Here is a 14,255-nt window from a genome sequence, read left to right on the forward strand (position 1 = left end):
AAACAGGTCACACACTGGCACAGGTCTGGTAGCCATCCTTTGAGTGACAAAGCTGTAGAGGGCGTGGCTAATGAATGTGATGGAAGCCCAACGGAGAGAACCACACGTGACCTTTGGAGCTTCCAGACGACTGCTCTGTATGGGTCTCTCGAAACAGAGAAGGGTCAAGAGAGAGAGTAAGGATGGAGGAAAACAAAAACCCGGAGCTCAAAATCAGCATCCCCAAGAACAGCTAGTAAGGACAGCTGAACACAACACAGCAAAGGAGAACCTCAAGGCCCCTGACCTGTGAACCAGTCCCGCTCGGAGCACCGCCTCACACTTGCTCGGCCCAGCACAGCTGCTGCAAAATTCATCCAAAGCAAACACGGCTCTCCCCGCAGCAGACTCAACAGAACAAAAACCGACACCAAGAAGTAAATTAGATGGTGGAGCTCATCATGTTACACAGCCCACTGTTCTCAAATCCAGGATCCTGAATGTTATAACAAATGATACTATTAACCCCTGCATCGGTTTAAAGCCCAAACCAAATAACTCCTTACTATAAAACAACATGATTCTCAGAATTTTCCAGGTCAGCTACAAGAAAGAGTTATGAGACCATCCGGAAAAAAACCCAAAAATTCTAAAGAAAAAAAAAAAACAAACCCTCCCAATTGAATTAAATCTCACCATGTCTAATTGCAGTGTATATGGCTAAATCCTTTTTCCCTCTGCACAGCCAGCTTGCCTCTTAGAGCATCTAAGCCCCAGAACTTCTCAAAGTAGGGCAGGCATGTGGTCAGGTTGAAAGCCACATGGACCCTGGAGCCAGCACCTAAGGGTTTAAGAACTGATCTGCCACCTGCTAGGTCAGTAATCTCCAGCAAGTCTTTATCCACAAAACAAGACTAATGACAGCCACCTCCCAGGAAATAGAGTTGAAATGCCTAGCAATTTGTAAAAATCTATGTGGATATTAGTCCTTACTACACAGAAATAAGCAGCTGAGAGATTTTTTAACCATGCCCCCCTGCCACCCCGGCAAAAATGAAGCTTTGTCTTTTACACAGTTCACTTCTTCCTCACAGCTCAAATCACTTCCACATGTCACACATTATCTTTCTTATGTTCCCAACATCACTGCAATACAGTGGGGAGCTGGCATCATCAAGCCCACTTTACAGCTTGCAGAAGTGGCACATGAGGAATCCATCAAGGCACACCAACAGTGACAACAATGACTTGAAAAGTAACGAGGACCTTTGGCTGGAAATAACAAATCTGCTTTAAGTTTGTGGCTTTTCTTAATCCGGCTCCTCCTTGTCTCACCCACAGGTCTATGAGACAGGAAGTCACTACTCTGCATTGGTTTTGTTAATTCTTCTTATTTACCATGCAGGAGAGCTTTACTGTTGCTGCATCCTGGTAAAGTGCAAACAGGATATTTCTCAAAATCTGTGCTCCGGTGGTATATTTATTAACATACAAGTTATTTCAGATCAGGCAAATGATTTGGTCCAGCTTGTATGCTGTGTAACCTTAGGCAAATTACTTAGCCTCTCTGAACCTATTTCTTCAGTTGTAACATAAAAATAGTAGTTTGTCCTGCCTTCCTCACAGACATAAGACATGAAAACATATAAATGATCATGTAAAGAGAATTTTGGAAATAATTTAAGACACATTAAATTATAATGTAGAATATACAAGTATAATATTGTTTTTTATTATTCCCACTGTCTTATGCTAGAGAGCAATTTAGTAGGAGTCTTTTGCAATCTGCCAAGAAAAATAGCTCTGTATTTCAATTCTCCTCTATAAAAAAAAATAAAAGATAGGACACATATATCTTAGAAAAAGGAAAATAAGATCTGTTAATTCAAGGTAAATTTTGGTCAGTGTTTCTGCAAAGTGTTTGGGGTCATGCATGGTGCCTGACTTGTCTATCGATATGCATTTTATAACATTTGCACTATTGATCAGCACCCAGCACAAACAGAATCTCGTAGAATCTTAAGTCGAATACCTTTTGTAGTAAAGGAGAAAGTACAGTAGAAAGGCTGGCAATGTGTTTCATCTGTTCCTGGGGAGAGTGACAAAGTGCAGTCCTTGATTTTTAAAAGATATTATTATTAAGGCCCTGGATAAACACATGGTCATTTTCAATTAAAAATGAGTAAAAGAGACACGCAGAATTAGAAATATGTTGCCAATGTTCCCCTTTAATAACATTATGAAATCTTCCAAAAATGTAATGAAAATTTAACCAAATTTGGTCAAATTTAGAGAAAATGGCATGACTAGGAATAAATTTGCTACAAAACATATGGGTTTCTCTGGATGATGTTCAGGCTTTAGCTAAGCCTTATTGTAAAGCAGCCGTGATCTGTGCAAGGTTCCACGTCTCTCTACATAATAAATCTAGGTCCAAATAAAAAATAGAGAGAAACTAAATATGATAGGCATCATTTTCTGCCAGGAAAAATAGTAAGTATTACTTTAGAGCAATGAACATCTTTGAACTTCATTAAGTTCTTATGGCTTGGATATTTTTTATTCTCTCACCATTTATAACATGAATACTTATACAGATATTGAAAATGGTTAACTACAGAAATAAGTACTTTATGGCACACATACCTTGCTCTAAAAAGTGCTAAAAGCACAATTCCGAAACTCCCCAAACTGATATATACCTTTAATCTTAGGCGTGAAAAACTTTACCTCTAGAACACTTGCGGTGAGAAAGTTAAATTTGCAAAACCGAAACTCAGTCTTCAGACTCTTCTTCCTTCACCAATACAGTCACAATATTTCATCTGGGTTTCTTAAATCTAAGCCATTGAAATGACTAAGTTTTCTTCTTTTTTTCTATGGTTCCTAATAGCCGGAACTTACATGACTCCAGAGTGTAAGTATCTCCTATACCTACCACATGTGAGAATTAAATGATTTTCTAGTGATTGTATTGTTACATTATAAAGGAAAATAAGTTTGACTTCCATGTAGCTCCCTCTAAACTGTCATGTATTATACAGTTGTTCATCAGTAAAATTAGAATAACTATTATGTGACTGAAAGATTTTTTTTAATCTTTGAAAAATTATATAATGACTGTCAAACGAAGAATTACATGAAATAATCTGCTTAGATCTTTTGCGTTAAATCTTTTGGTTTTCTTTTGGAGGTTTCAACATGGAGATTATCGGAGGGAGAGAAGCGTCACCTCATTCCAGGCCCTTTATGGCTTCCATGCAGTATGGCGGCAATCACATTTGCGGGGGAGTGCTGATACATCCACAGTGGGTGCTGACAGCAGCTCACTGCCACTCTCGGTGAGTATTAGGCTTACTGTGTTTCCTCAGGTTGGCTAGAAGAGAAGCTCGCCTCTCCCAGAAGAGAATTTGATCTACCCTTAGCTTCTGTGATAACTGACCAACTGGTGGAGTTTATTTACCCTCTCACACATCTGCGATTCTGCCCCAAGTTCTCCTTTTCTGGGAGATCTAGGCAACCCAATAGACTAATTCAAGTCCTTCATGTAATGCCTGGGAACACAGCAACAGTTAAAACTGAAGCGGCAGTATTCCTGACCTTGTTAGGGGAAATCAGACAACCTGAATTTGTACCCCATTTTACAAATGGGAAATAATAATAGTAGTATATAACTGCTTCATGGGGTTTTGAGGATTAAATAGTATCTATTTAAATGTTTTAGCATGCTTAGCACATAGTAAGCTGCAAATAAGTTGCAGCTCTTATTACTGTTATATGTATGAGGAGCCTGCTTTGCTAATAGATTTTTGAGACCCCTTACCTTAACTCCTCTGCTCAATGCCCACCGCAGAGGTCTGAGGCCCACAGTTTGGGAATCACAGCTGTAAGGGGCAACAATCTAACTAGGTGAAAAAAAAAAGTATAGATGATTTACAAAGAAAAAGAGAGAGAGAGAGAGAGTTATTTTTTCTGGGATACTTAAAATGAAAGCTTTTCTAAGGACGGTCTATAATCTCTCGTTCTATGATTCTCTTACTTCAGCTAAAAATGTCCAAAACCCTTCTTGGGATGCCGCTACCATCACAAAAGGAAAAGCAATAGAAAACTAATTTGGCGTTTGTTGTTTTGTTTGTTTGTTTTGGCTTGGGGGGTGGTTTTTGTTTGTATGTTTCTTCCTTATGTTTCTTGCCTGAATAAGCTAAGAAAAGATGGAGCCTCCTCCTTTCCTTACAAATATGACAGCACTTCACTTAAGAACCTCTTAGCCATAATCATTTACTCTCTAGGCATCAGTTATATCTAAAAGGAACAACTGAATTGACTTGCTTCTCATATCTTGGGGATTTTGTTTGGTTGCCCCATTTTAATGAGACTGTCTGAACACAAATTAGAAATTCTGAAGCCTGCAAACTGTGAGAACTTCTGTTTTATTTCTAAATAGCAAGCCACTAATTTCCGATTTAACATGGCTACTTCATTTAAGCAGGGCTCTTGCTGTCACAGAAATCACCCTTGTGTCCCCATCAATTCTGTCTTTTCTAGGGCACTTGTCCCCTGGGGACCAGCTAAGCAGAGGGTGACTATCAATAGATGTTCATTGAATTCAGAATATGCACATCTTCAAATATGCTTGTGGTTACACATTCAAATGGATTATAACCTCGCCAGACACAGAGCTTGATTTATTATAAATGCTGAACAAATGCTGGATAGAAGGAAGGAAATAAATTGGAGGGGAGGGTTTTTTTAGGGTTTTGGTTTTTGCTAAGCTAAATGCACAGTATGTGAAGTCCTTCACAAGCAATAAATTGCTATCCAAAGGTAAATAGTATTATTAAGTTGAATTTTAAATTCTGTCAAGTGAACTTGACTCGGTAGAAATAGATTCCCAAATTGAAAAATTGGGAAAAAGAGGTCTTGGAATTTAAAAAAAAAAATAAACTATTGCTAAATATTATTTTAAATGGCTGTAGTTTAAAGAACTGCAGAATATGTGGATCAGATTTCCTCTACAGGACACTTGGGTGTAAAAATGTAGGCAGATTGGTGCTTAGAAAAACATTAAGCTTTGTGAAATCCAAAATATTTATGAAATAGTTCAATGGTGGCTTCCCACAAATGGACTCCCAAGTATCCTATGAGAATAGCTTACTAACTCCAGGCCCCTCTCTCAGCAAAATGGTGAAGGGGGCCAAATCTGGGGTGTTCCCTTCTCACCGCCCATCCACACTAAGTTCCTCACTTAGTCTCTTGGCCCCTTTATTAGTTGCCATGCCAATTATAAAAGGAAACCAGTAAAAAATCCTCTTGTATAACATTTTCAGCATTTCAATTTATCAGAAGCAAAACTCTCACCAACTCTTGTCCACTGTCTTCCTGTATCTCCTCCAATGCCTTCTCCCACTGAACACTCCCCCGTCCTCTCAGCTGCCTAGCCAGTGAATAGATGGAACCGGCCCCCTCCAACCCAGCCCCTTCCACATGGCCTCACTCCATCCCAAATCACTCAAGGCTCCCAGAGTAGAATGGTTACCAATCCAGACCCCAGGTTCAAACCAAAGAAGCTTTAATCCCCCCTGCATTTGCATCCCAGAGCCTCCGCTTAATATCGGTGGGACTTTCTCAAGTTTGTCAATTTATCTGATCATCAATTCCCTCATCTGCAAAATGGGGATAATCATAATACCTCCTTCACAGGGCTGTTGTGAGGTTTAAATGAGGGAAAATATGTAAAATGCTTAGCACAAAACCTGGCACACTACAGTAACTTAATAAATGTCATCTAATTTTATATTAATATCTGTACCTTCCATGGTAATCACTGAGGAACAAATATCATGGTCCAATCATGTTGATGGGATAAAACCATGACAGCCCGTCTCTGACAGCCAGGTAATTCCCTCCTCTCTTAGGCAAGAGAATTCCAAAAATAGGGACCCTACCTTCACTAACACACCCAGAGGAATGGGTCTAAGCAGAAACACTGCTCAGTGCCAAGGCAGAGTAGTAGAGGAAATAAGAGGCTTGAAGAGGCTTGACAGGGGGCCTAGAGAGGTGCCATGCAGCCAGACACCTCCAGATGATTCTGACACAGGTGGTCCAAAGACCACCTGTGGAGAAACACTGTGCTGTGCAAAAGAGACACTAGTATTGTTACATCTCCTCAGTGGGAATTCATACCTGGATTTAGGTAAGGAGGTGGGATCCTAGAACTCAGGTAATTCCAGGTATCCTGTGGGCAGAAAAAAATTGACCTCTGTAGTACAGATTACAGTTGAAGTATATCTAGAAATGGAAAGTTCAGAAAACATTCATCGTCTGCTTGGGTTGTTTTTGGTATTCGTATGTCCCAGTGGAGACAAAAATAACTAAAACACTTCAAAGCCATTAACAAATCAAGGAAATTGGTAAAAGATGAAGGAAAAACCGACATTTTCTCAGCACCTTTCCCCTAGTCAGAATTCATCTTCCACGTCCTGCATTTGTATCTCCCAGCCTTCCTGTGTTAGTTATTTATGTATGTATCCATCTTTTCTATTATATCAGTAGTCCCAGGGATTTTATATCATCCTTCCCCTCCAAAGCTTTGGGTTTAGTGAGTATGCTGAATTTGGGTTTGAATCAATCCTGAGAAATCCAATCTACCTCCTTTGAGAAATTTCATCCTCATCCTGATTTTGCAATAGACAAACTTTTCAACAAATAGAGCTGGAATTCCCAAAATAAACCAGAATAAACTCTTTTGGTAGAAACCAAAAAACGGTAATTCCCAGCAGTCACAGCCCTGCCGTACGCAAACCCACCCCAGCATAGCCATATACTGGCTCCCCAAACCTGAAACAACCTCTTATTCCTTGTCCCGTATGTTTCTGTGTTCTTTTTAATTTTTATTAATCTTTATTCATATGTATATATGTGTGTTTATTGGGTATGTGTGCTTTTATTGTAATCTGCTCTCTTTTCCATGTGACAATGAAATAGTTACATGTAAACAAATATAATGCTTTTTATCACCTTCCTTGCTCCAAAAAAGGATTTGAAGTCGTTTCCTGAGAACACACATTAAAATGGGTTATTTTTGTAGTATGCAAATGGCTCCAAGGTGTTGTCAAGATCTCAAAAAAATTTTATATTTTCATAACTAGATGTAAATATAATTTCATTCAACATACAGTAAATCAGATCAACTGTTGAAACACTGGTACTAAAATTGTATATGACTAGAGATTTAAAAAAAAAAACTGTTGTTTCTTCATCTGACTCACCAGTTTTTATCCTCTAAATCTCTACAATGGAATTACCAATGACTACTAACTCTAAAGTGTCTTAATTTCAAATGATTTTTCACCTTGAGGAAAGTTTTCCCTTCTTGTCTAAATTATCTTTCTAACTGAGGGGACAGAACATATGAGTATAGTTGAAAGCCATCTAATGGACCTTACTTCTCCATATTGCCCTGAGATGAGGTTTAGACATACCAGATTAGCAAGTGTAGAGTTGTGCCTTTTTACCTTTTAGATATTAAAACACTTAACATTGGGAAGATGAAAAATTTCTGGATATTGATGGTGGTGGTGATGGATGAACAACAATGTAAATGTATTTAATGCCTCAGAACCATTTAAAAATGGTTAAAGTTATAAATTTCATGTTATGTATATTTTACCTCAATAAAAAAGACTTAACAGTGGTGCATATAAATCACAACCCACAAACTCGAGAATATAATTTCCTTTATTTTTATATAAATTAACACAACTTTATTGTAAACTTGATCTCAGTCACTTAGGATTTCACTCCTTTTTCCCCACAGTAGGGTACAATTCCTGATATTCTTTTGCAAGGCTGGGGAATTGGAGTGGGATGGGTTTGGCCCTTGTTATCATCCATTCATGATTGGGTCCACTGACACCTCTGTCACTCCACCTAATCTTACACAGGTTATCTTGGAGCTGGTCCTTATTCCTGTAGGTATATGGCCTCCTCCACCATTTCTACTCCTCACTGGAAGATTTGAGAATCATTCTGTGGTGTCTATTCTCTTTGCTTTTTTTAGGTTTGCCAAAGGCCAGTCTTCCAAAGTGGTTTTAGGAGCACACTCTCTCTCAAAGAATGAGGCCTCCAAACAAACATTTGAGATTAAAAGATTCATACGATTCCCAAGATTTACATCAGATCCTAAATCAAATGATATTATGCTGGTTGAGGTATGTAGCATTGCATTCCTTCAGTTTCTCCGACATTCTTATACAGCACAGTTCAGTTGTTAAATCGTCTACACAAAAGGATGTTGTTGGCACTCTCCCCATGTTCGAGGTGATTGTGACATATTTTATAAGGGCCCATTTTACTCCATTCACTGCCTTGAGAGAAACAAGAAGTTATCACAGATGCACCTGGGCTGTGTTTATACAAGTTAAGACAGCTCTGATGCTCGCATACGTGGGAGGAGAACATCCCAACAGGCCCAAAGATCCACGCTGCAAGCTTTTTTCCCCAATGCTTTTCTCATTAGCAAGTGAAAAATACAAGCCACTTATACAACAGAGCCAAGCAAGTGACTTCAGGGGTATAGAAGTGAGTTACAACTTAGTCTAGACCATACTGAGTCTAGTCCAAACTTAGTCTAGACCATACTCAAGGGTCCTATCTAGCAGGAAATAGCCCAGCCCTCAAAGTCATGACCTATGGATGTTATTCCACAGCAAACGATCCAATGCGGAGCAAAGGCCAGTTTGCTTGAGACTGGGCAAAATTCCTGCTCTGTGTAAGCTCCGTCCCCAAGGATCACTGAGCTCTAAGGGGAATGAAGAGCATGTTCAGAAAAGCAACAACCACAAATGCAGCTGTGGGCTACCACCAAAGTAGATTCAAGAAGAGGGACGCCCTCCTAGCACAGAGGGACCACACATACATCACTCAGGCTAATAATACTACTGAGGACAAATGATAATTTATTCTCTTTTCAATCTGTCAGCTTCACACTGCCGCAAAACTCAACAAACATGTCCAACTGCTCCACCCAAGAGCCAAAAATGATATTACAGCTGGAACAAAATGCCAGGTTATTGGCTGGGGAGCCACTGACCCACAATGTTTAAGGCCCTCTGATACCCTGCGAGAAGTCACCGTTACTGTCATAAGTCGAAAAGTTTGCAACAGCCGAAGTTATTACAACCACGACCCTATTATAACTAAAAACATGGTATGTGCAGGCGACGCCAGAGGCCAGAAGGATTCCTGCCAGGTAAGAACCCCTCACTCAAACGGACATTTTAGGCTGCTGAGCTACAGTCAGGCCCCACCTGCACACCCGCACCTAGGAGGAGAGGCGTAGAGAACATCACATCACAACTCCAAAAAGGTGCCCTCCGATCCTACACAGTGTTCTCTATGTTTTCTCATCTACCAATGCAAATGAGTCATAAGTACTTGTGCAACACGTAGTAAACACTCGTTAAGTGTTTGTTAATCAGGATAGTTAACTATATCTGATAACTTTTACAGACTTCCTCTGAGGGGTATTACCGCCCTTAGAAAGCCTACCAACTCTGAGGTCACTAGTGGTGATTAGAAGATAACTTCTCAACCCCCCACCATCACCACCTTTAAACTAATAGACAGGTCTTCTAAAACTCAAATGCAAAAAGCTCAAATGTATATTATGTGTTTCTTAAATAATGTTGACTAACTGCTAACTGACTAAAAGGAACAACAGTCATGATTTTCAAAATCTTCTGTTTCCTGAGGTAGTAAAAAAAAAAAATAGGTGATCATGTTTACAGGTGATGAAGGCTACCTAGCACAGATGGATTACTAATTTTTTTTTTAAATACAATATAATATTCACATTATACTATATTAAGCATTATCAAGGGGAGGGGATGATGATGACAAAGATCATGTGTAACGGCGGTGCCCCAAGATCACCATCCCCCTCAGCCTCGATTTTCACAGCCAACCAAGCACAAAGTACTGCAGTTTTTGATATGATTGGCAGCAGAGGCAAAGACTGCTCTTTAGATTTGAAAGCTAGCTCCTTATCTGAAAGGCCAGGCTTCCCCCTCTATCACCTTGTCGCTTTCCTTGACAGAATTTTTGTTTATTGTTTTGTTGTCAGAGTGAGTCCTCAAGAATCAGTTCATTGAGCAAGTATTTACTAAGTGTTCTAAGTGATGGGTATGTGCAGAGCCCCACGTTCAATCATATGATGATAGAAAAAAAATAATAGAGAAGATAGGGTACCTGCCACCAAGACATTTACTTTAATACATTGCTCTTTTCTACCAGTCTCAATAGCAACTTGATTTCAAATCCATGAGCACCAAAACGGAATTCATAATTTTGAAAATTTCTTTTATTTCAGTGGGTTATTTTAAACTTTATGTCTACCCATTTCTTCATGAATAAAGTTCAGAAGTCACTGATTACCAAAAGATGTAAATATACATAGTCTTAGACAGAGACAGGGACATGGACAAAGAGAGGCAGACGGACAGATGGACAGAACCATGGTCCTGGATGGAGACAGAGACACAGAGAATCTATACTGCGTCAGGGGCTGTATCGGGCACTCTGCAGGACACAAAGAAACCAAGGACCCAGATAATAATCCTTTGAGTAACTAACAGCTGATGGTTGAAAAAGTTCAACAGCTTCTTACCAAGTATCTGCCCGTTTTCTTCTTTCCAGGGTGACTCAGGGGGCCCCTTGATCTGCAAAGGTGCCTTCCATGCCCTAGTCTCTGGAGGTGGTAAATGTGGTGATGCCAAGAAACCTGGAATCTACATCCTCTTAACCTGGAAATACCAGGCTTGGATCAAAAGCAACTTGGCCCCATCTCATACAAACTAAGACTACACATGATTTTCTTGGCTCTACCAGTTGCTTGTTTTCGTTTTTGTTTCATAATATGTTCCACAGGCCAACTTATCTTCAGAGGTAGTTGAATGTAGCTAAAGTGGAGCACAGTTAGGGTCCACTCCTGACCCATTAGGACTGATTTTGTTAAGGAATCAAGTTCTTTTTCACATGTACCACTGATGTATTTCTACTCTGCTGATCTTATTCTGAATAAAATTTAGAAGACTATCTGCTTGTCTTGTATGGAAATAAGATACAGGGAATGATATATTCTCCAACTCCATGCACACTCCCCGCAAAGGGCAAAAAGGTGGTTAAACAAGACAGTAATGGCATCACCTTTAACCAGGTTTATGTTGTGATTTCTGCTGGATCATCCTAAGCTGTATTTTTAAAACAAGAAACACTAAATTCAAACACCCCAACTCAAGTTAAGAAAAAATCATCAAGGTTTATACAAATATTTAGATAGTACTTATTATTTTTTATGTCACATTTTGTTCCAAACAGGATTTAAAGCAACATACAAAAATACCTGCAATAAAACAAAATATGAAATTAAAAACAATTTTTCCTCAAAAAATTAATAGAAATACAATGTGATCCAGCAATTTCACTTCTGGATATTTGTCTGAAGAAAATGAAAACACTAACTCAAAAAGATATATGCAACCCCATGTTCATGCAGAACTATTTACAATAGCCAAGATATGGAAACAACTTAAGTGTCTATTGATGGATGATGAATAAAGAAACTGGTGTATACACACACACACACACACACACACACACACACACACTGGAATATTATTCAACCATAAAAAAGAATGAAATCTTGCCATTTGCCAAAAACCTAGATGGACCTCAAGGGCATTATGCTAAGTGAAATAAGTCAGACAGAGAAAGACAAATACCAAATGACCTCTCTTATATGTGGAGTCTTTAAAAAAAAAAAAAAAAGCTCTTAGTTACAGAGAACAGATTAGATTGGTGGTTGCCAGAGGTGGGGGATGAGGAGTGAGAAAAATGGGTGAAGAGGGTCAAAGGGCAAATAAATGAATAAATGCATTTAATTAATTAATGAATTAATTAAAATAAATAATAATTTGGTGAAGAAATTGAGGCAAGGAGGAAATGAGAGTAAGAAAGATTAGACGAAGATAGGAATGTTGTTAATACCCAAAGTGCCATAATTTTCTCCCTACACTTTTGCTAGAAGGAGCCATATTTGGCTCTATGCTTCACATGAGTCAATGCAAAAAGATCAACAGAATCAGTTACATGAATTACAGTATCCAGGAAATAAAAATAAACTATTTTCCCAGAAGTAGGGCCACTGGTGCTAGAACTAAAACTAAACAGAACTTTCTTCCATGATCCTCTTAAGAAGGACGCTGTGCCATGGTTCCTATGTCCCTACCAAAGGCATCAGGATCACCTGAGAAGACTGTTTGGAATATAGATTGTTCTGAGTCCTTGCCTAGAAATTCAGATTGCATAGGCTTGAGGTGGGCCTGGAAACCTGCATTGTTTAAAAGCAATACAGTTGATTCTGATAAACGCTCAAATCCAAAAGCCACTGATAATGAACATCCTTAATAACATATTACAAAAAGAACAGTAAGTTCTTGGCATTGTTGTTTATAAATCCTTCAATGTGAACTGACAACAGAAGACCAAAGTGCAATTCAGTAGGGGCACTTGAGGGTCTCAGCTGTCCTTGACTGTGGTGGTCCAGTGATTAGATTGGTAACTCTTTCTAATTTGAGTGGGTGGAGGTGGAGTATGGGAGCATCATCTCAGGCTTCTCCTTCAATGGTCAGAAACCAAAAGGTTCATCTCAGCCTTTACATTTAATTTGGGTTTCAGGAGAAAAATAGCACTTATTTCCAAGTACCACCATTGAGTTTTGTTACATTCATAGAGAAAAGGATTCTTTTATGTTTGTTTCTTGTTTGTTGTCATGGCTTTTAGAAACCATTAACCAGCACTATTCTACTATGAATACTTAGCCAAATGGAAGCACTGCGTTAAAAAGCAACCTAATTAAAAGTATAGAACTGCTTTGAGAATAAAGTAATAAATAAGTTTCTTTAAATATTCCATTTTGTGTCATTTTGATTCATTAAAAATATACTGATTATGACTGAGAAATCCAAGACTATACTTCATAAGAAAAAAAGGGGTGGGAGGAATTGTAGAAACTCTGGACTCACCATTAAAAAAATAATTATCTCATCTAAATTTCAAATCCATGGAACATATTGTTGCAAGTCTCTTTAATGTAACAAAAGGACTGTTGAGATTTCTTCAGATTGCAGTTGGTGAGTATCCTGAAAATTTGTCACTAAAACCTGAGAGTTGTGTTTTGATTTTAGACTCCATGCTGTTCACATCCAATAGTCCAACCAGATCAGATTGCCAAAGAGGAAGCTTCTGTCAACAGCTATGGAAGGTCTGGTGACTCTGAAACTGGAAGATAAACAGTTTATTTTGAAAAGCAGCTGATGATGGAGGCTGCAATTGAAAAGTATCCCTGATCCTTTCAGGGAAGTACTATTTTATTAAACATACCAAAATCTTTCCAAAATAGCCTAAAATAATATAGCATTTTAGTTTGGGGAGTTCTGTCTTTGAGAGCTTATTTGATTCCATCTGTGGCCTCAAAGACAAGTTGAGAGTCAAAACTGAGGCAAATATCCAGATTTTAAAACTGCTCCTATACTTCAATTTAAATTTTTTTTAACTGCTCCAAGGTTTTAAGGGAACTGTTGTCATTCTGAATTATCCCACCTCCTCCCTTCTTCATGACTGTAGACAGAGCATATTTTCCTTCCTCACAGACACAGAAAAAGGCTTCATGTTCTACGTCCATCCAGTTTTAATAAAAAGTGACAGCACTGAAAACAATTAGGTCCAAATATAATGCCTGAAATAGAACAATATTAATTCAGGTGAGCAACTAAACCAGCCTAGAACTAGGTAGCAGAGTTAGTCTCTCTCATAGTTTTTACACAAAATAAATCCCAGCTCACCCTGAAATGATCAGAACAACAGTGCTTCAGAGCTTGATTGTTTCAGAAAGTATCTCACTAAAGAAGAACTGCTCTCAATCAATCAGGGCCACTCTTCCTCTTTGACTAAGCTCTCAGTTTGGGAAAGGACACACACGTGATGAGGGAGAAAGCAGACTGTCCAAGGACAATGTACTCAGATCTCTCAAAAAGCGTACACTTCCTCAAGATTACTGAGACACCACAAGATTACTGAGACACACATGAAAGCTGCCCATACGTTGCCTTAAGAGTTCTTTGAGCACCAAGTCATGCTGGCTGAACAGTTGGGTTCCTTGAGTCTTGGATGATTCAACCCTGGTTTCAGGCTTTCACACACTGACTTCCTGTTTACAA

General features: G+C 38.8%; 1 protein-coding gene across 1 annotated transcript; it reads left to right on the top strand.

The window, feature by feature from the left end:
• Window positions 1-2,772: 2,772 nt before the first annotated feature.
• On the top strand, window positions 2,773-11,190 carry GZMK (granzyme K). Its single transcript, XM_007117502.2, has 5 exons — window positions 2,773-2,896; window positions 3,173-3,320; window positions 8,039-8,189; window positions 8,960-9,229; window positions 10,675-11,190. The coding sequence occupies exons 1-5, from the start codon at window positions 2,833-2,835 to the stop codon at window positions 10,834-10,836; spliced, it is 795 nt and encodes a 264-aa protein (XP_007117564.1). The 5' UTR covers window positions 2,773-2,832; the 3' UTR covers window positions 10,837-11,190.
• The last annotated feature ends 3,065 nt before the right edge of the window (window positions 11,191-14,255 follow it).

The sequence above is a fragment of the Physeter macrocephalus genome, chromosome 8 (assembly GCF_002837175.3).
Source record: "Physeter macrocephalus isolate SW-GA chromosome 8, ASM283717v5, whole genome shotgun sequence".
Taxonomy (NCBI): domain Eukaryota; kingdom Metazoa; phylum Chordata; class Mammalia; order Artiodactyla; family Physeteridae; genus Physeter; species Physeter macrocephalus.